This window comes from Rana temporaria, chromosome 13 (assembly GCF_905171775.1).
Source record: "Rana temporaria chromosome 13, aRanTem1.1, whole genome shotgun sequence".
NCBI lineage: Eukaryota > Metazoa > Chordata > Amphibia > Anura > Ranidae > Rana > Rana temporaria.
The window spans coordinates 95,910,092-95,933,500 of record NC_053501.1 but is presented as its reverse complement, the minus strand read 5'-3'; the positions used below and the strand labels follow the sequence as shown (position 1 = coordinate 95,933,500).

The 23,409-nt window shown below is 46.0% G+C and overlaps 1 protein-coding gene across 1 annotated transcript in view; it reads right to left on the bottom strand.

The window, feature by feature from the left end:
- The window catches only part of LOC120920085 (SLAM family member 9-like), a 102,997-nt gene that overhangs the window by 66,238 nt on the left and 13,350 nt on the right, over positions 1-23,409 (bottom strand). Inside the window, exon 2 of the mRNA XM_040331998.1 lies at positions 4,793-4,922. Coding sequence (XP_040187932.1) covers positions 4,793-4,922 — 130 coding nt within the window. The remainder of the gene's footprint in view (positions 1-4,792; positions 4,923-23,409) is intronic.

Below are 23,409 nucleotides of genomic sequence, written 5' to 3'. Positions count from 1 at the left end.
CATGTTCACCCTGCTGCCAGACCTCCACACATCACTCTCCAGTAGACAATGAACAATATTTGCTTTTTGTTTTGTTTTTGTTTATTTGAGGGATATAACTTGGTTGGGGAAGGGGTATGGGATGCCCAAAGAACAGCCATTGTTATTTAAGAATTGTTGAATGAATTGCACTTTGAATAAATGATGGACTCCAACATTTACAGTCTCTCCACTGCACCAACTCCTGCAGCCCATTACTCCTCCTCTGCACCAATCCCTGCAGACTGTTACTCCCAGGCAGGGTTGGACTGGGACAAAAATTTGGCCCTGGACTTCATTCCTGACCGGCCCAATTTAATTCAATAAAATGCTGCCCCCACCCCCCCCCCGAAAAATCACGCCCACCAAAAGGCCCCTACATCCATTATTGTATATCATGAGAGGGTGAGAGAGAGGGGAATGAGAGAGAGAGAGGGAGGGAGGGTTGAGGGAAAGGGGGTGGGTGAGAGAGGGGGGTGAGTGTAAGAAAAAGAGAGCGAGTGTAAAAGAGAGGGGGTGAGTGTAGGACCCCTTTTTACACTGAGGCGCTTTTGGGCGCCTGTAAAGCAACTGAAAAACACTTCCGCTGCAGTCCCAGTGTCAAAGCCTGAGTGCTTTCACACTGGGGCGCTGCCAGGGCGTTAAATAAAGTCCTCCGAGCAGCATCTCGGTTTTAAAAAATGGCCCACTGAGCCATCGGCCCAACGGGAAACTCCCTGTAGTCCCTATGGCCAGTCCATCCCTGCTCCCAGGACTCTTCTCCTCCTGCACAAACTTTACTGTACATTGTTAGAATCTCCACCCCATTATCTTTACACTGCACCAGGGATTACTCTGAATAATCCCAGGTGGTGGTAGAACTTGCTGAATTTTAATAGGCCAGGGGCCTGCAGTACCCCTTCTTGATGGCCTAGCTGTTTAGCAGCTTTAGTTAGTTGGTGGACTACTGATCCCAGCTAGCCGACTTGCAACTCCTGTGCCCGCAGGCCACATCAATTTGACACACAACTCCACAGTCTCTCCTCTGGCCTTGCACCCAGCTCCCCTGGCATGCCTCCTCTAGATATCCAGTGTACCTCACTCACTGAAGTTCTCCTGCCCTGAGTCCTTGGTGAAGACATGTGTACCGACCGCTTCTCCAGCTCCTCTGTTCCGGGACACCTCCTCCATGACTGTGTAGGGAGAGAGGCTCCCTCCCAGCTCCCAAGCTCCTCGGCACCCCCCCCCAGATGGGGATGGGCCTCTTGTGGCAGTCTAACACTCCATTATTCACTTCACCCAGCCGACAGACAACTACCCTCCAGTGGGCTGGACCTGAGCTTATGTAGGAGGCCTGCCCCTGCCAATTCCAATTGGGAATTGGTCACGGCTCCTCACATGAGCTCTCCGTCCCTCCAATTCCCAGCCCTGTCCCTCTTCCAGAACATTCTCCCTGGAAGCAGGGGAGGCGCCTAACAACTGAAGGACAGATGGTTACACCCACTGCTACACTAACCACTCCCTGCCCCTGGGATCAAAACAAGCAGGCCTAGCATGAAGCATAGGCCTGCCTAAAGTTACCTGCCTGGCAGATATCACCCAAAAAACCTTGGGCCAGATCCAGAAAGATTGGCTTAAGTTTAAGCGGGCGTATCATATCTCATATACGTTACGCCGCCGTAACTTAGAGAGGTGAGTACCATATTCACAAAGAACTTGCGCCCTAAGTTAAGGCGGCGTAGCATAAATGGGCCGGCTTAAGCCCGCGTAATTCAAAGTAGGCTGGTAGGGGGCGTGTTGTATGGAAATTAATCGTGACCCCACGTAAATGACGCGCCTAACGAACGGCGCATGCGCGAGCATGCTCAGTATCACGTCGAATTTTCTCCCTAAGTTACGTCGGCTCAATGCTTAGTCGACGTGAACGTAACCTACGCCCATCCCCATTCACGTACGACTTACGCAAACGGTTGGTTTGACTATATTAATTGTGTGAGGTGTGTTTACTCATAGGAGCTGCCAACTGGAGAAGGTAACAGTATTATTGTATCACCATTGCATGTTTTATGTATGCTATTGTGGTCCCAGCCCAGTAGGGGTCACAATACTATTGCATTTATCTGGTGTGTCAAAGGAGGGTTCGAGACAATTAAAGGGGGTGAATCGATTAATGAGAGTAGATCCCAAAATCTAACCAGCGGCTCCTGCGGGGGTAGCGCTACATTTGGATGGTGAGTTGTATTGGCCTTCTGCCAGACATGTGGTTTAGTGTTGAGGCTAAATAATTCAAATTTAGCCTAATCTGACCATAACACCTTTTTCCATGTGGCCTCAGAATCTTCAAGGTGCGTTTTGGCAAAGCTCAGTGATAACTTCATGTGGCCTTTCTTGAGGAATGGCTTTTTTCTTGCAACCCTCCCATACAAGCCACATTTGTGAATAATTTGTGATATTGTTGTCACATGCACACAATGACCAAAACTTTGTTATAAATTCCTGCAGCTTCAGAGTTGCTGTAGGCCTCTTGGTAGCCTCTCTGACCAGATTCCTCCTGGCTCTTCCATCCAGTTTGAAGAGATGGTCTGTGTTGTACCAAATACAGTACCTTCCACTTCTTAATAATAGACTTCACTGTGCTTCTAGGCATTGATAAAGCTGTAGCGCCCCCTTACTTTCAGTAAAGGCGCTACGCTAAAGTTAGTGGGAGAATGAGAGAGAGAATTTGCTCTCATTCTGAATTATGTCAAATTTGGCTGTCGCCAAATCTGGATTGTTCTGTGTGCTAGACTGTGTTCTAGTGATGAGACACCATCCCTGGGCAGCAGGTGGTGCCAGAGAGGTCCAGGTGGAGCCGCATTTCCCTAGCAACCATTTAGAGGAGTTTTCCCTCGTGGGGCATGCTGGGGTGGAGTATTTGTGTGGTGGAAGCCGTTGTTCTGGGTTCTTCGCAGGTTCCTGGTGCGGCACCCACCTTTAGGGTGTGCGCACATCGTGGGCCCCACCACTATAGCCTACCTGGCCTGGGGTCGCGCGCAACGCGAAGTTCATGACTCTGGGCCCTCCTGGCCTGGAGCAACTGATGCTACCAGGGGCCCAGTGACTTACTGGGTTCCCAACTCTACTAAAGAGATCCCAAGCTGCGTGCTGTGTGGTGGGGAATCGGCTCAAGGAGAACCAGGAGGCAGGTTGTCTGAGAAGCTTGAACGAACCATCGGGGATCTGGGTGACCGAATACTGACAGATAACCTTAGTACTGTCAGTCGGTGACCCCAAAGCACAAATTACTGGGAGGATAAGCTCAACTATTCCGCTCATCCAAGTTCCAGGCCTGTGGCAGAGGCCCCACTAGAGCCAGGCCTGTGGTAGAGGCCTGTTCCTCCCAGCCAACCTTAAAGTGACACTTTGGCTGCCAGGCTCGTGGCAGGAGTCTGTCTGGGGGCACTTCACCCACTCTGGCTAGAGTGGCGACGAACTGTATCTACTACTACTGAGAGCAGTTTTGCTCGTCTCTTATCCAAGGCCTGATACTGCAAGGTTCTCTTACTTCATCAACCTTTTCTGTCCTACCTCATGTTGATGTTGGTCGTGTTGGGCCGAGACAATAAAGCATTCAGAAAATCTTATCTGCTGATTGGACATTTGTTTACTGCTCTACTCACTACAATCACCCTAGACAACGATTGAAGGTAACTTATACGCCGATCCCAAAACATCCAGCGGCTCCTGAGGGGGTAGCGCTACAAAGCCTTTTATTTTTTTGTATCCATCTCCTGACTTGTGCCTGTCCACAACTTTATCCCAGGTGCCTTGCCACCCATAGTCAATTGCTTGCTTCAGTTGCACTACTACCAGGAAAGCTCTTTTCATGCTGAGCTAATCAAAATGACCACAGCTGGTCACAGTTGAAAGTCAAATAGCTTTCTGTACCCTTGAGAAAGTAATTAGCTACACCCAATTGAGTTTACAAGTCATTTTTAGGAGGGGTGATCCTTTTTCCAACTCAGTGATTCTGTTTTTGAATTATTATTTTTTTTGACATGTTGGTGTTATATCTTTCAATTGGATGTTATACGTTGCACTGAGTAAATACAGTTGGATAAAACAAAAATGGTGTCTGTCTTCATTTTGGGCTGCAAAGCAACAACAAAATGTGATTATTTTAAAGGGGGGGGGGGGGGGATTCTTTTCTATACCCACCAGGGCCGTGACAAGGGGTGGGCAAGAGGGAGGGTGCCCTGGCCGCAATTATTTGTTTATTACAGTGATAAGGGGGCCCTGACCCTCACCGTATGGCATCTTTGCCCTGGGCGCTGGATGACCTTGTCCCAGTACTGATACCCACTGTATCTACTGTAAAGCCCAATCCTTTTTTTTTAATTGCATGTGAAAGATTAGAAACTCTGACAGGATTATATCTGTCTGTGTCTGTGCGAGGAAAACTCACACCCCGCTGTCCTGTTGTCCATTGCTGTCAGGCAGTGGCGGCTGGTGCTCAAAATTCTTGGGGGGGGTGCAAAAATTGAAAATAAAAACATAAATTGCAGCCACTGTGCCATCAAATGCAGCCACTGTGCCCATAAATTGGTGCCACTGTGCTATCAAGCGCAGCTACTGTACCCATCAATTGCTGCCAGTGTGCCCATCAATTGCTGCCACTCTGCCCATCAATTGCTGACACTGTGTCCATCAATTGCTGACACTATGCCCATCAATTGCTGACACTATGCCCATCGATTGCCGCTACTGTGCCCATTAAATGCTGCCAGTGTGCATCCCCCGTCTGCCCGGCACTTACCTGTCTCGGTGGGACAATGGCTGATGGCGGCAGGTGGCGAGCCGTGTCCGGTGTCCTCCACATTCCTCAATGTCTTCTCCTGTCCTCTCTTCTCGTCCACTGCTATGACTGGACGCCTGATAGGCAGCGCCTGTGGTTTCAGCCAATCAGGTGACAGGTTACAGACTCAAACACCTGATTGGTTGAGAGGCGGTTTAGTGTTAGGAAAGTGAATATTCATTCGCTTTCCAAATACACAATGCTGAGTGAAATGCGAGCGCCCAGCATGGCGCCCGCTGTTCACCTTTTTGGACGCCTATTAGAGCGTCCAAAAAGCTCTCTCCTCCTATCAGCATTCCCCTTGCACTGAAGCCCCAATGATTGCCTCCTTGTGCTATTTCTCCCTCTACTAGTCTGATCTCTGCTGTGAGACCAGGGATGGACTGGCCATTGGGACTACAGGGAGTTTCCCGGTGGGCCGATGGCTCAGTGGGCCGGCTTCAGTGACAGCGGCCCTCCGCTCCTCTGTCTCTCCCTTCCCGCAGCGCTCACCTCCTCTCCCTTCCCGCAGCACTCACCTGGGGGGAACAAAGAAGCAGGGGAGGACCAGAGGAGCATGGGGGACGACAGAGGAGCATGGGGGGAGGGGACAGACAGCTGACTCAACAGCTATGGCCTGGGAGTTTCTCACTTCTGGCTAATCTTGTCCTATAAGGGGGAGCACCAAACTGAATATTTTCCCCACGGGGGAAATAATGTCTAGCTTCCCCACTGGTACTGCCTATAAGAGTACCAGTACCAGCTGTTCTACTCTAATAAAGTAGAACAGCTAGTGGCTAATGAAGGGGGAGAGGGGCTTGGGTGGCCCAGGGGGGGGGGGGGGGGGGTGCGGGAGTTGTTCGGCCGCCATGGGAGAGACCTGTCAAAGTGGGCCAGTCTGGATGAAGTCCAGGGCCAAATTTTTGTCCCAGTCCAGCCCTGTGTGAGACCTATACCAAGCGTGAGTTCAGATACCTACACTGTTTGTATATATTAAAAAAATGAATGTAAGTATGTTATAGTGAATACAGAGTTCATTTAAATAAAAAGTTGCATCATTTGTTATAAAAGACAAGAATTTGCTGCAAAACCAGTACTGTACATGTGAAATGAATAGATGTTTGCTCTAGCGGCAAAACAAAGACTTGATGATTTAGGCAGTTGGGGAAAAAACTGAACTTGAACTGAACCTGGCAGGTGCCACACAAATAGGATGCGTGGCTTATCATTGGATACAATTATTCAAATAGCTCAGGGAAATAATATATAAAACAGATGTTACTTCTGGCAGACGGAGAAGGCAGTTTGGATCATTATCCCCTCGCAGGAACTGATAACATAGAACATCAGTTATTGAACCATATGTAGACTGTTGATCCAGGGAATATCCAATTGCCGTAGGATGGAGGTTTTCAAAACTTTTTAACCACTTCAACTCCAGAAGGATTACCCCCCCCCCCCCCTTCCGTGACAAAGCCATTTTTTATACAGCACTGCATTACTTTAACCACTTAAGGACCGGAATTTTTTTTGCGATTCGGCACTGCGTCGATTTAACTGAGAATTGCGCGGTCGTGCGACGCTGCACCCAAACAAAATTGATGTCCTTTTTTCCCACAAATAGAGCTTTTTTTTGTGGTATTTGATCACCTCTGCGGTTTTAATTTTTTGCGCTGTAAAAAAATAAGATCGGCAATTTTGAAAAAAAAATAACAATATTTTGCACTTTTTGCTGTAATAAATATCCCCGATTTTTTTATTTTTATTTCTTTTAAAAAGCAAATTTTTTCTCCGTTTAGGCCGATATGTATTCTACTACATATTTTTGGAAATAAAAATCACAATAAGCGCGTATATTGATTGGTTTGCGCAAACGTTATATAGCCGGATTCAAATAGACTTACGCCAGAGTATCTAATGATACGCCGTGTAAGTCCATGGATGCGCCGTCGTATCTATGCGCCGTATTCTTGTACTAAGATACGCCTGAATTTTGGCTTCCTACGACCGACGTAAGTCTCCTACGCCGTCGTATCTTGGGTGCATATTTACGCTGGCCGCTAGGGGCGCGTTGAATATGCAAATGACCAAGATAGGCCGATTCACGAACGTACTTGCACCCGTCGCATGAGTATACGCTGTTTACGTAAGGCGTACGTCCGGTGTAAAGATAAACCACCTCTATAGGTGGCGCAGCCAATGCAAAGGTATGGACGTCGGAACAGCCGTCGTATTTTACGTTGTTTACGTAAGTCGTACGTGAATGCGGCTGGGCGTAGGTTACGTTCACGTCGTTGCCATTGAGCGGTCGTATCTTACGGCGTGAATTCAACGTGATTCTGAGCATGCGGGCGCATGCGCCATTCGATCGGCGCTTCATTTACATGGGGTCCAGTTCATTTTAATACAACACGCCCACTACCTTCCTACTTTGAATTAGGCGGGCTTACGCCGGCCCATTTACGCTACGCCGCCGTAACTCAGGGAGCAAGTGCTTTGTGAATACTGTACTTGCCTCTCTATGTTTGGTCAGCTCAGTGCATATGAGCTGCCCTACGCCCGCTTAAACATACGCCGCTCTACCTGAATCTGGCTAATAGCGTCTACAAAATAGGGGATAGATGCATGCCATTTTTATTGTTATTTTTTTGTTTTACTAGTAATGGTGGCGATCTGCAATTTTTATCGGGACTGCGACATTATGGCGGACACATCGGACACTTGACACATTTTTGGGACCATTGGCACTGATCACTAATGTAAGGGGCATTCTTCCCACTGATCACCAATGTAAGGAGCATTCTTCCTACTGATCACCAAATGTAAGGGACATTCTTATCACTGACCACCAATGTAAGGAACATTCTTCCCACTGACCACCAATGTAAGGAACATTCTTCCCACTGATCACCAATGTAAGGAACATTCTTCCCACTGATCACCAATGTAAGGAGCATTCTTCTCACTGATCACCAATGTAAGGAGCATTCTTCCCACTGATCACCAATGTAAGGAGCATTCTTCTCACTGACCACTAGGGATGAGCTGAACATACCCGGGTTCGGTTTGCACCAGAACGTTCGAACAGACCGTCCGTTCCCGCGAACATTTAGAACCCCATTGAAGTCTATGGGACTCGAACGTTCGAATTCAAAAGTGCTCATTTTAAAGCCCAATATGCAAGTTATTGATGGAAAACGTCATTGAGAACCCGGGTCTTGCCCCAGGGAACATGAATCAATGGAAAAAAAAGTTTTAAAAACTGTATTTTTTTCTTGAGCAGCGATTTTAATGATGCTTAAAGTGAAAAAAAAAAAAATTCCTTTAAATATGGTACCTGCTGGGTGTCTATAGTAGTGGCACATGTTTAGAAATGTCCCTGCACAACATTAGATTACTCTCAGAAAAAAGTAATTTAATACTGCTTGCGGCTTTAATGTAATGTTTGGTCCCTGCAATATGGATAAAAATCATTTAAAAAAATAGCATGAGTTTCCCCGCCACCACTCCCCCCCAGGTCATTACAAGACCCAGTGCCGATCCTGACCTCCCTGGGGCCCTAAGCAAAATGACATGGCACATTAAAAATGAGAATCGGGGGGGCGCTGACGACAGTGACATGTCACATTAAAGAAAGTTGAGAAGCGGGGTGAGGGGGTGTTCTGCTGTCGGAAATGACTCAGCCAGCGAGTTTAGAAGCGGGGTGAGGGGGCGAAAATGACTTCTCACGAAGCGGGGCCTCTAGTAATTTGGGGGGCCCTTTGCAGCTTTGCGGACCCTAAGCGGCTTGCATAGTGAGCCTATAGCGAGGATCGGCCCTGACAAGACCTTTTGGCCCTATATACTTTGAACAGCAGTATACAGGCATTGCAAACAAGATAAGGACTGTAGGTTTCTTAAGTAGAATCAGAACCATGTCATACTTTGCTCCTGCATATTGCACAATTTGCTTAAGAGACCCTCAACAAACTACATGACACTTGTGCCTGATGGGGCCATTGATGTTCCAGTGGTGGTGGCCCGTGAGACTGTCCATACAGACTTGGCCCCCCAAAGTGCATGTGCTGTGTGGCAACAATATGTCGATTATTTTAGGGGTGGGGGGGGCCATTACAATGCCAGATCTTGGCTCAATAAATTATTTTTTTGGGAAAGTAAAATTCTAGAAAAAAGGGGGGTTGCCATCCGGGGCCCCCTTTGAACAAATTCTGTGAAGAACTCCTGTTCTCTGAAGGCCTCCATTATTTCTGCAAGTCAAAATTTAGCAAAAAAAAATAATGTCAGTCAGTTAGCTTTCTCCCCATATCTAACCCACAAACTCATCCACTGATCATAAAGTCCAAAAATCAAGTTTTGTATTGTCGTACTGCACGATCGTTTTTCCGACGTTTTCTACCGACTGTGAACGATGTTCTCATTCACGCAATATCCCTTTATACACTGCGCATGTGAGAAGCTCTGCACGTTGCCATGCCCATGACGATCCTTCTAGTGATTGACACGCCCCATTTCAGTCGGTCAATGCAAGAGTCAGAAGAAATTATGGAGGGAAGACAGCAAGCTGCAACCAGGCAGGAGAGAGGCCAGGCACACACCAGGAGGAGCAGGAGGTACAAAGCCACCAACATGAGCTTCGAAGATATGGTAGAGAGGGTGGCTGTTCTTAAAAAGGAGGACTACGACGGCAAAAAAGGGCCTTACAAGAACCCCAATAAGCTCAAGGCCCAGATAATGGAGAAGGTGCGGAGGACTCTCCATGCGAAATTCGGGGTGCAGAGGTCCAGGGAGCAGCTGCGGAAGCGATAGTCCGATTTGAAAATCAGAGAGCCGGACCAGATGGAGAGAATTAGAAGAGTTCTCAGAAGACGTAAGTAAATTTCATGTGTACTCTGAATATTTGTTTTAATTATTTTGCGTCATTTGGTTTTCTTTCAGGTTGTGTATATAGACAGTCCAATAATAGATGTTTCAAGGTCCCTGTTTGTGGGCATAATTGGTTGTTCATTGTATTTAAGTTCTTTTTATGTGAGACCATTTTTTTATTTAATGTAGATGTGTTATTAACTAGATTTAAATAATCCAACTTAAGTCATTATACAGTAAAAGGAGAGTATAGCACAGCAGTTGATTACACATATGGACTCAGTAGCACAATGGTTGGCATGGCCGATCCGCCCTATAGGCTCGCTATGCAAGCCGCTTAGGGCCCCGCAAAGCTGCAAAGGGCCCCCCAAATAACTAGAGGCCCCGCCTAGTAAGAAGTCATTTTCGCCCCCTCACCCTGCTTCTCAACTCGCTGACTGCATGGGAGAAGAGGCAAGAAGTCAGCACCCCTTGCTTCTCAATTTAATGTAAGATGTCATTTCCGACAGCAGAACACCCCCTCCTCCCACTTCTCAACTTTCTTTAATGTGACATGTCACTGTTGTCAGCGCCCCCCGCTTCTCATTTTTAATGTGCCATGCCATTTTGCTTCGAGCCCCAGGGAGGTCAGGATCGGCACTGAGTGTTGGTCACAAGAACAACCTAGTTAGCGTGTCACAAGGAGGTGATCCAGTGTATACTTGTTGTTTTTCCATGTAGGAAACTTGTCCAAAGAAATGCAGCAGCTTTGGTAATGGATACAATCCTGTGTTAAGCTTGGAAGGATTGTAAAAGCAGACAATTGTACCACACTTTTTAAAAATAATGATTGATATTCCTCTTTCAGGCCTCTAATCTTTTTGATTCATCTATTCCTTTTTTTACAAACTCATAGGCCGCAATCAAGCTGCAGAAATGGAGCCGACCTACCCCACACAGTGCCAAGCCCCACCCTTTCCGGATGTACAGGAAGTGCAAAATGCCACCACATCAGGTCAGTGTTATACAGCACAGCTTCAGGTAATACATGTAGGCCTGCATAATTTTAATACATTTTTTCTCACAAATTTCAGGTGTACGAGCTGTTGGGGGCGGCTTAGACACTTACAGTGCCCAGGTGCTAATTGGGGAGATAATGTCCTGCAGGGCACAACTAGAGGACACAAACATCGCCCTGGAGAAGATCATAAGGAACAATAGAAAGGTGGACCAAAGCCTCAAGAATATTATTGATGTTCTGGAGAGGGTTTAAAAAAAAAAAAAAATAAATAAATACAAAAAAAATAGATGTAGACAAGTATTTAAAAGCAAAAATATAGTTATTAAAAAAAAAAAAATTATATTAAGATATTCAAAAAAAATATGAAAATGACACATTTTAAGTGTGATACAATAAATATTTTTGGATACTCAACAATGTCTGGCTTCTTATTATATCAATGCTGCCTAAAAGAACAATTCTAGATTTGTGGTGTTTACATTGACAATGATGAGTATTTAGTAAAGGAAAATAAACATGACACTATGATAACGTAGGAAAAAGCTAGAATGAACTCAAATTAGAAAAGAAGCAAACCAAGAAAATTACTAGAACAGGGGCAGAATAATTGGGCCTTAGGCACTGGTGGCGATGTCACAACACTGTAACCCCTCACAGATACTGTAATTGGAGCTCAGCAAAGAGACACATGCAAAGTATTGCATTAAAAATTGTTATTAGATGCCCCTGTTAAACAGGGGCAGAAACATTGGGCCTTAGGCACACCACAACACTGCAACCCCTCAGATACTGTAATTGGAGCGCAGAAAAGAGCCACATGCAAAGTATTGCATTAAAAATTGTTATTAGACGCCCCTGTTAAACAGGGGCAGAAACATTGGGCCTTAGGCACAGCACAACACTGCAACCCCTCAGATACTGTAATTGGAGCGCAGAAAAGAGCCACATGCAAAGTATTGCATTAAAAATTGTTTAGACGCCCCTGTTAAACAGGGGCAGAAACATTGGGCCTTAGGCACACCACAACAATGCAACCCCTCAGATACTGTAATTGGAGCGCAGAAAAGAGCCACATGCAAAGTATTGCATTAAAAACTGTTATTAGAAGCCCCTGTTAAACAGGGGCAGAAACATTGGGCCTTAGGCACACCACAACACTGCAACCCCTCAGATACTGTAATTGGAGCGCAGAAAAGAGCCACATGCAAAGTATTGCATTAAAAATTGTTATTAGACGCCCCTGTTAAACAGGGGCAGAAAAATTGGGCCTTAGGCACTGGTGGCGGAGCCCAGAACCAAAAATGTTCTTACTAGTTATCAGCAAGATCAGTGAGGAGGAAAAGAATATTCAATCAGCAGCATAACAGGACAGTCATTCATCATCAGCATAGGCAGTCTCCAAGGGATCTGTCATTTAAAAAAAAATATTCTGTTACATCTGCATCAGGTGCTTGGTAGCTGGTGTTGATCCAAGCCTGATTCATTTTTATAAAGGTCAGTCGATCAACGGAGTCGGTGGAGAGGCGCACCCTGTGATCGGTCACAAAGCCTCCAGCAGCACTGAATGTGCGTTCTGAAAGAACGCTGGATGCAGGGCAAGTCAGTAGCTCAATAGCGTACTGTGCAAGCTCTGGCCAGTGATCCATCCTCAAGACCCAGTATGCCAGAGGATTTTCGGTGGGGAAGGTGTCCAAATCTGATCTTGCCCCTAGATATTCACGCACCATGTAAATCAAACGCTGGCGATGGTTGCCGGAACCGGTCATACCTTGGGGCTGCGGACTAAAAAATTGTCTGAACGCATCGGTCAGACGGCCACCTTCTCCACCGCTCCTTCTGTGACTCACCGAAGCCTCAGCAACACGTTGTCCAGGACCTGGATTTGGTAATCCCCCAGGTTCTGGGAACGCGTTGCACAGAGCCTTCTGCAAGGCCTCCCGAAGATGTTTCATCTTCATCTCCCTCTGCGACGGCAAGATAAGCTCCGCAACCTTACTCTTGTAACGTGGATCAAGGAGAGTTGCCAGCCAGTAATGATCCCTCTCCTTGATACCACAAACACAAGGATCCTTACGCAGGCTTTGCAGGATCAGGGAGGCCATGCAGCGTAGGTTTGCTGAGGCATTCGGGGCACAGTCCTCTGGGTCACTGAGGACGACAGGATCCGCAGCCACCTCATCCCAGCCACATAAAAGTCCACGGGTTCCTTGGGACTGTAAGTGATCCCTCGAAGACTGCTGCTGCTGAGTGCTAGGCTCCACCTCCATGCTGCTGATACAATCCTCCTCCTCCTCCTCCACCTCATCCTCTTGCTGTGTGGTAGGCGGGCATGCAGGTCCACTGTCTGGATAAAGGGGGCCTTTAGAGGTAAGGAAGTCCTCCTCTTCCTCCCTCTGTTCTGCCTCAAGGGCCCTGTCCATTATTCCACGTAGAGTCTGCTCCAACAGGTGAATTAGAGGGACACTCTCACTGATGCATGCACTGTCACTGCTCACCATCCTCGTGGCCTCCTCAAATGGTGACAGGACAGTGCATGCATCCCTGATCAAGGCCCACTGGCTCCCCTGACCCAGTTCTGCTGCCATATTGGCACAGGTACTCATTGATGGCCCTCTGCTGCGTGTGCAGCCGCTGCAGCATGGCCAACGTAGAGTTCCATCTGGTGGGCATGTCACAGATTAGGCGGTTCTTGGGCAGGTTGTATTCCCTTTGGAGGTCTGTCAACCGAGCAGTGGCACTGTATGACCTTCGGAAATGCACACAGACTTTCCTGGCCTGCTTCAGGACATCCTGTAAGCCCGGGTACCTGCCTAAGAACTGCTGCACCACCAAATTGAGAACATGAGCAAAACAGGGCACATGGGTCAGTTTTCCCTGTCGCAGGGCAGAGAGGAGGTTGGTGCCATTGTCGCTAACCACCATTCCTGGCTTAAGCTGGCGTGGCGTCAACCATCTCTGAGCCTGCCCCTGTAGAGCTGACAGAACCTCTGCCCCAGTGTGGCTCCTGTCTCCCAAGCACACCAGCTCTAGCACCGCATGGCATCTCTTGGCCTGCATTCCTGCGTAGCCCCTCGTACGCCTACGGAGCACGGCTGGTTCAGAGGAAACATCAGCACAGGAAGAGGTCACAGAGGAAGAAGAAGAGGAGGGGGTGGAGGAGAGAGGTGTGTCACAACCAGTAGTAGTGTTTTGGAGTTGTGGTGGCGGAACAACCTCCAACACTACTGTACCTTGCCCTGCGTCCTTCCCAACTGCCAGCAGAGTCACCCAATGCGCCGTGAAAGAGAGGTAACGTCCCTGTCCATGCCTGCTGGACCATGAGTCAGCGGTAAGATGCACCTTACCACTGACCGCCCTGTCCAGCGAGGCATGGACATTGCCTTCCACATGCAGGTAGAGAGCGGGAATTGCCTTCCGTGAGAAAAAGTGGCGTTTGGGTACTTGCCACTGAGGTACCGCACATTGCACAAACTCACGGAAGGGGGCAGAATCTACCAACTGAAAAGATAGCAGTTGAAGTGCTAGCAATTTCGCTAAGCTAGCATTCAACCGATGGGCATGTGGATGGCTGGGAGAGTACTTCTTTCGGCGCTGCAGCAGCTGGGGCAGGGAAATTTGTCTGCTACCATCAGTAGATTTTCCGCATGTACTACTAGGTTGTGACACACCTATTTCTACACCTTGAGTCCTATCAGTGCAGGTTTCAGAGAGGACTGAGGGTCTTGTGGGGTTGGAGCTCCCAGCTGATGAGGGGCAAGGGGAGGTCCGCTTTGTTCTTTGGTGTGGGTCTTTCTGGTATGCTTGCCAATGAACTGAATGGCAGGTTGACATATGTCTGGTCAAGCATGTGGTGCCCAAGCGGGTGAGGTTTTGGCCATGCGAGATACGCTTGAGACATATGTTGCAAATAGCAACCGTGCGATCTGATGCACATGTCTCAAGAAAGGCCCACACCAAAGAACTTTTGCAGTACCGTTGCGACGCAGCAGCGCCCTTCACAGGCGTAGCTCTGCGATGAAATGCAGTTGGTGTGCTGCCCTTAAGCTGTCCCCTGGAGGGCATCCTGCCTCTTTGGAGATGTGCCTCTGCCTCTTCTTCCTCCTCCTCCTCCTCCTCCTCTTCCTCCTCTTCCTCCTCCTCTCTCCTATCAGGCACCCAGGTAGAGTCAGTGACCTCATCATCCCCTCCCTCCTCATCACTGTCGAAAACCTGGCAGTATGCTGCAGCTGGGGGAACATGACTGCCAGATTGCTGTCCCTCTCGGGCACCCGCTCTCTCTGGGCTCACATCAATGCCTTCCTCTATCTGTGTTCCGTCATCAGAGCCTTCAAAACGCTGCGCATCTTCATGTAGCATGTACCCAACACTGTGTTGAAACAGTTCGGGGGACTCCTCAGGAGGACATGGTGGGACTAGGGAAGGATTGTGTGATGCCATTGTGCACAAGGAAGAGGACGCCTTGGCAGCTGCTTTGCCAGATAAACTAAGCTCAGCCTGGGTGAGAGAGGATGAGGACGGCTTGGTAATCCACTCTACTAATTTCTCTGCATGTTGAGGCTCAACACGGCCAGCTCCCGAAAACAATGACGAGCGTGTCAGACGGCCACGTCCTGAAGAGGATGCACCGTGTCCACCACCAGCATTGCCTCTAGATGCAGAGCCTGCTTGCCCTCGTGACTCTCTGCCTTTCTTTGTTGTCCTTCCAGACATTTTAATAGCCTGCACAGGACAAAATCAGAAATAAACAGCACCTGTCCAGTAAGAGCAACTGCGTTTATGGGCAAAAACACAGCAAACTTATAGTAAGATCGACTGAGTTTATGGGCAAAAAACACAGCAAACGTGCAGTATGATCGACTGAGTTTATGGGCAAAAACACAGCAAACGTATAGTATGATCGACTGAGTTTACAGGCAAAAACACAGCAAACTTATAGTAAGATCGACTGAGTTATTGGGCAACAAACACAGCAAACGTGCAGTATGATCGACTGAGTTTATGGGCAAAAACACAGCAAACGTGCAATATGATCGACTGAGTTTATGGGCTAAAACACAGCAAACTTATAGTAAGATCGACTGAGTTTATGGGCAAAAAACACAGCAAACGTGCAATACGATCGACTGAGTTTATGCGCAAAAACACAGCAAACTTATAGTAAGATTGACTGAGTTTATGGGCAAAATCACAGCAAACGTATAGTAAGATCGACTGAGTTTATGGGCAAAAACACAGCAAACGTGCAACGTGCAGTATGATCGACTGCGTTTATGGGCAAAAACACAGCAAACTTATAGTAAGATCGACTGGGTTTATGGGCAAAAACACAGCAAACGCGCAACATGCAGTATGATCGACTGCGTTTATGGGCAAAAACACAGCAAACTTATAGTAAGATCGACTGCGTTTATGGGCAAAAACACAGCAAACTTATAGTAAGATCGACTGAGTTTGTGGGCAAAAACACAGCAAACATGCAGTATGATCGACTGCGTTTATGGGCAAAAACACAGCAAACGTATAGTAAGATCGACTGAGTTTATGGCCAAAAACACAGCACACGTGCTTTAACAGCGACTGCGTTTATGTGCAAAAAAATAACACACGTGCAGTAACAGCTAATGCGTGTATGTGCAATTATATAGCACACATGTCATGCGGTAACAGCAACTGCGTGTATGTGTGCAATTAAATAGCACACGTCCACTAACACTGAGTACTATGTTTCAGTTAAAACTAAACTGCATGCAGGCAATTCAACACGTTAGGCAATTTCTTTTTGCTAGCTGCAGTGCTCTAACGTGTTGAATTGTTGAATTGCCTGCATGCAGTTTAGTTTTAACTGAAACATAGTACTCAGTGTTAGTGGACGTGTGCTATTTAATTGCACACATACATGCAGTTGCTGTTACCGCATGACATGTGTGCTATATAATTGCACATACACGCATTAGCTGTTACTGCACGTGTGTTATTTATTTGCACATAAACGCAGTCGCTGTTAAAGCACGTTTGCTGTGTTTTTGCCCATAAACTCAGTCGATCATACTATACGTTTGCTGTGTTTTTGCCCATAAACTCAGTCGATCATACTATACGTTTGCTGTGTTTTTGCCCATAAACTCAGTCGATCTTACTATAAGTTTGCTGTGTTTTTGCCCATAAACTCCTACTTTTGTAGGGATGAGCTTTGTGTTCGACTCGAACATCGTCTGTTCGTACGTTCGACGAATTTCGAACAAAACGGGTCGTTTGCGCCAAATTCGAGTGACGCACGTTGGCCCATAATTCATTGCGGCATTGCGCGCTGATGATTGGTCAAGCATGCACCATGACCCTGCATGCTTGGCCAATCACAAGGCGCAAAAAACGAAGAACAATAATTGGCCAAAGCCAGGGTGGCTTTGTCCAACTATGGCTCAGGGGGTTTAGTACACGGCCCACACTATATAAGGCTGCCTGCAAGGCGGCCTCGTGTAGTGTGTTCCAGCTTTGTTAAAGACAAGTCAGACAGACAGTCAGTTAGATAGATAGATAGATAGATAGATAGATAGATAGATAGATAGATAGATAGAGAGACACAGTGACACAGTGTCTTTTCTACCAGATAGATAGATAGAGCAGGAAGGCTAGTCAGTATAGTTACATTTGCAGTGTGTAGAGGATATATATACATCCTTCCTAGGGTTGTACATATATTTATACACTGTATAGCTTAGCTAGATAAGCTATTCCTATTGTTAGGCAATTTCTTTTTGCTAGCTGCAGTGCTCTAACAATAAGAATAGCTTATCTAGCTAAGCTATACAGTGTATAAATATATGTACAACCCTAGGAAGGATGTATATATATCCTCTACACACTGCAAATTTAACTATACTGACTAGCCTTCCTGCTCTATCTATCTATCTGGTAGAAAAGACACTGTGTCACTGTGTCTCTCTATCTATCTATCTATCTATCTATCTATCTATCTATCTATCTATCTATCTATCTATCACTCTCTAACTGACTGTCTGTCTGACTTGTCTTTAACAAAGCTGGAACACACTACACGAGGCCGCCTTGCAGGCAGCCTTATATAGTGTGGGCCGTGTACTAAACCCCCTGAGCCATAGTTGGACAAAGCCACCCTGGCTTTGGCCAATTATTGTTCTTCGTTTTTTGCGCCTTGTGATTGGCCAAGCATGCAGGGTCATGGTGCATGCTTGACCAATCATCAGCGCGCAATGCCGCAATGAATTATGGGCCGACGTGCGTCACTCGAATTTGGCGCAAACGACCCGTTTTGTTCGAAATTCGTCGAACGTACGAACAGACGATGTTCGAGTCGAACACAAAGCTCATCCCTACAAAAGTAGGAGTTTATGGGCAAAAACACAGCAAACTTATAGTAAGATCGACTGAGTTTATGGGCAAAAACACAGCAAACGTATAGTATGATCGACTGAGTTTATGGGCAAAAACACAGCAAACGTATAGTATGATCGACTGAGTTTATGGGCAAAAACACAGCAAACGTATAGTATGATCGACTGAGTTTATGGGCAAAAACACAGCAAACGTATAGTAAGATCGACTGAGTTTATGGCCAAAAATACAGCACACGTGCTTTAACAGCGACTGCGTTTATGTGCAAATAAATAACACACGTGCAGTAACAGCTAATGCGTGTATGTGCAATTATATAGCACACATGTCATGCGGTAACAGCAACTGCATGTATGTGTGCAATTAAATAGCACACGTCCACTAACACTGAGTACTATGTTTCAGTTAAAACTAAACTGCATGCAGGCAATTCAACACGTTAGAGCACTGCAGCTAGCACAAAGAAATTGCCTAACAATAGGAATAGCTGATCTAGCTAAGCTATACTGTGTATTAATATATGTACAACCCTAGGAAGGATGTATATATAACCTCTACACACTGCAAATTTAACTATACTGACTAGCTCTCTCTCTCGTCATGGTGCATGCTTGACCAATCATCAGCGCGCAACGCCGCAATGAATTATGGGCCGACGCACGTCACTCGAATTTGGCGCGAACGACCCGTTTTGTTCGAAATTTGTTGAACGTACAAACAGACAATGTTCGAGTCGAACACAAAGCTCATCCCTACTGACCACCAATGTAAGGAGCATTCTTCCCACTGATCACCAATGTAAGGAGCATTCTTATAGCAGAAAGAAATGTTTGGACAGCCGCACTCTGGATTATTATTGATTTATTGATACAAGTTTTCAAACACCACACATCACAGCAAAGACAGGGGCATACAGCTGGCCTTTTCACACTACAATCAGTGCTTACTCATAGCTAGCATGTAAGAAAATGCACAAAAAATATATAGTATCAAACAAAACACCATGTAATCAACATCAACCAATAATACAAACTTCCCAATTGAATGGGAATCCATTGTGTGTATCTGTTGGTTGGATAGCACTTATGGGTGTGGACACACTTGAAAACCATACTACACCAGCTTAACCCTTTGAAACAAAGGACTGTGAACTAGATGTGAAAAGAAAGGAAAAATCCTTTTAATGTGTGCATGGGAAATGAATGGGCCACTTATGGGTGTGGACACACTTGAAAACCAAACTACACCAGCTTAACCCTTTAAAACAAGGGACTGTGAACTGAATGTGAAAAGAAAGGGAAATCCTTTTAACGTGTGCATGGAAAATGAATAAAATGTGAAAGTAAAGTGGTAAAATGAATGAACTGTGTTGATATTATAGTGACATAGTGTAATGAAATTAAATGAAATTCCGTTGAATGAAATTTAATTAGATCCAAATATATGTGATAGTCAATTTATACAAAAAGAGTATATATATGTAAAAATGGAGGTCTGTCCCATAGGGACAATATAGACACACTAATACTCGGAGAAGTGATACTTGTGAAAAGTCTATATATGTGTTTATTTATCCAAAAAAAAAACAATATGAATATAAATATAATAAGTGATGGTAAGAATGTGAGGAGATTTATATATCTGTGTGTGGCAATTAGCGGCAGTGCCACTATAGTTTATATGTAAGTGTCATCAAAAGCCTCTATAGATACAATAGGCGTGTCAATTTGTGAACTAAACTTATAAAAAGATATATGTTTATATAAGAAATGAATACATTTATAATGTATTGTGTGGGAGATTGGCTGGAAATTGGTTAGATGGCTACGTTTTTCCTGTGTATGTTTGCTATATGCAATGCATTATATTATATTATGTGTGGTATGGACAAAATTTCTAAAATACAATTGTTTTTGGTCGTAAACACTGGTATATAATTCATACATAAAATTCGTACATGAAATTAAAATAGGTACAAAGGAGTAAGATGTTACCAATATATTAATCTCTATATGATCAAATCACCCCATTAAGGTGGGTATCAATGATCATAGTGTAATTTCATTGTAACCATAAATTCTCCATTTGCATCCCAACTTTGGGATTACCTATGGGATATTAGCCAAATATCAATAATATATACATCAATCCCATCAGTTAATTAACTTATAGCATAATGCATATTCCTGCACATATGGATAAAAGTGCATAGAGAAACAACATATTGGGCTAGATTCAGATAGCCCTGCGTAATGTTGTGCGGGCATAACGTATCTCTGATACGTTACGCCGCTGTAAATTAGGGCGCAAGTTCCGTATTCAGAAAGAACTTGCGCCCTAAGTTACGGCGGCGTAACGTATGTGCTCCGGCGTAAGCTCGCCTGATTCAAATTTGGATGATGTGGGCGTGTTTTATTTAAATTTTGTGTGACCCCACGTATTTGACGTTTTTTACGAATGGCGCATGCGCCGTTCGTGAAAGAATCCCAGTGCGCATGCTCGAAATTCCGCCGCAAATCGTCAATGCTTTAGACGTGAACGTAACTTACATACAGCCCTATTCGCCAATGACTTACGCAAACGACGTAAGAATTTCAAAATTTGACGTGGGAACAACGTCCATACTTAACATTGCGTACACCTCATATAGCAGGAGTAACCTAATGTAAAAGACGTAAAAAAATCGGCGTATCTACCTAATTAGCATATTCCTCGCGTAAATCTACGGAAGCGCCACCTAGCGGCCAGCGTAAAATTGCAACTAAGCCGGTCGGATCTTAGTCAAATCAGTGCGTAACTGATCTTAAGAATCAGGCGCATAGATACGACGCCGCAACTCAGAGATACGACGGCGTATCTGGGGATACGCCGTCGTATCTCGTACGTGAATCTAGTCCATTGTGTTTAGTGTAATGGCCTCATAGTCGTATGGATACAAGCAGGGCAGGACTTAGGGTGGTGGGGGCCCCCGGAGCAGTTATTGTTTAAGGTGCCCCCTGGAGCCGTGAATTCGGGGGTGGTCGAAGATGTTGAGCGAGGGGGGGGATCATAGTTGTTGAGCGGGGGGGGCGCATTAAAGCATTAAAGTTGTTGAGCGGGGGGGGGCGAATTGAATTTGTTGAGCGGGGGGGGCGCATTAAAGTTGTTGAGCGGGGGGGGGTGCCTCTCACCTGTGCACGGAATGTGTCGGCTCTCTTCCCTTCAGCAGACATCCACACACCGCTCCGGTTCCTCCCCTGGGGGGGTTTTGCAGTTGTTGAGCGGAGGGGGGGGGAGTGCCTCTCACCTGTGCCGACAGCCGGGGCCACAGACTGTCATTAGCCCGGCTGTCAGCTTTCTTCCCTTCAGCAGCCACAGTTCTCCACACACCGCTCCGGTTCCTCCTGCTTCCGTGCTGCCTCCTCTTGCAGTGCGGGAAAATTAACCCTTTCGCGGACTGCGGGAAGAAGCTGTATGTGCGGGAAAGTCCCGCAGAATCCGTGCGTGTTGGGAGGTATGCGCAGGGCCGCCATCAGGAATTTTGGGGCCCCTTACTAGGGTTGCCACCTGTCCAGGAATCACCCGGACAGTTCGGGTTTGGGATCTTGTGTCCGGGTTTCAGTCTGCCTGAAACCCGGACACATTATTTAGACTGGGCTGTGGCTCCCCAAGTAACTGAGGTAGTCACACAAAAATCTGTTGCCATTCGGGAGATGCGGGCCGCTGTCTGGGGGCAGGTTTGGCATCACTGAGGGGGAGCCATGATGTCAGCAAGAGCAGTTTGGCCACACCCACTGTTTGCCGCAGCGCGCTGCATTACCACTCTCCTTGAGGCACCCAAAGGTGCCCCAGGTCATTTATAATCCTATTGTGTATACTACGGGAAAAAACGTGCCCTGTGCCGCTAAAGTGTTCGGGTTTGGCTTGAAGAAAAGGTGGCAACTCTACCCCTTACACAGCTTAAGGCATGGGAACCGGGGGGGGGGGGTGCTGGCGCCTGAAATTGAGAAGCGGGGGGGCTGCCGCAAATTGAGAAGCGGGGGGGCCCTTACAAAAAAAAGAAGAAATAAAGAAAAATATATATACAGTACAGACCAAAAGTGGACACCCCTTCTCAATCAAAGAGTTTTCTTTATTTTCATGACTATGACAATTGTAGATTCACACTGAAGGCATCAAAACTCTGAATGAACACATGTGGAATTATACATAACAAAAAAGTGTGAAACAACTGAAAATCTATTTCATATTCTAGGTTCTTCCACCTTTTGCAGCAGACACATCTCTAGAACTGGTAAGAGGAGACTGTGTGAATCAGGCCTTCATGGTAGAATATCTGCTAGGAAACCACTGCTAAAGAAAGGCAACAAGCAGAAGAGACTTGTTGGGGGTAAAGAACACAAGGGATGGACATTAGACCAGTGGAAATCTGTGCTTTGGTCTGATGAGTCCAAACTTGAGATCTTTGGTTCCAACCCCCGTGTCTTTGTGCCACGCAGAAAAGGTGAACGGATAGACTCTACATGCCTGGTTCCCACCGTGAAGCATGGTGGAGGAGGTGTGATGGTGTGGGGGGGCTTTGCTGGTGACACTGTTGGGGATTTATTCAGAATTGAAGGCATACTGAACCAGCATGGCTACCACAGCATCTTGCAGCGGCATGCTATTCCATCCATCAGGACAATGACCCCAAACACACCTCCAGGCGGGGGAAGGGCTATGTGACCAAGAAGGAGAGTGATGGGGTGCTGCGCCAGGTGACTACCTCTTGAAGCTCATCAAGAGAATGCCAAGAGTGTGCCAAGCAGTAATCAAAGCAAAAGGTGGCTACTTTGAAGAACCTAGAATATGAAATATATTTAAAGTTTTTTCACACTTTTTTGTTATGTATAATTCCACATGTGTTACTTCATAGTTTTCATGCCTTCAGTGTGAATCTACAATTTTCATAGTCATGAAAATAACGAAAACTCTTTGAATGAGAAGGTGTGTCCAAACTTTTGGTCTGTACTGTATATATAAAAAAAGGGGGTAGCCATCTGGGGCCCTGGGTACCTCTGGGCCCTTTAATAAAAAAAATAAAAAAATAAACATTTATAAAAAATACATAAAAAAATGGAGGTTGCCATCTGGGGGCCCTGGAGACCTCTGGGCCCTTTAATAATAATAATAATAATAATAATAAAGGGGGTAGCCATCTGGGGCCCTGGGTACCTCTGGGCCCTTTAATAAAAAAATAAATAAATAAACATTTATAAAAAATTCATAAAAAAAAGGGGGTTGCCATCCAGGGACCCTGGAGACCTCTGGGCCCTTTAATAATAATAAAATATATATATATATATATATATATATATATATATATATATATATATATATATATATA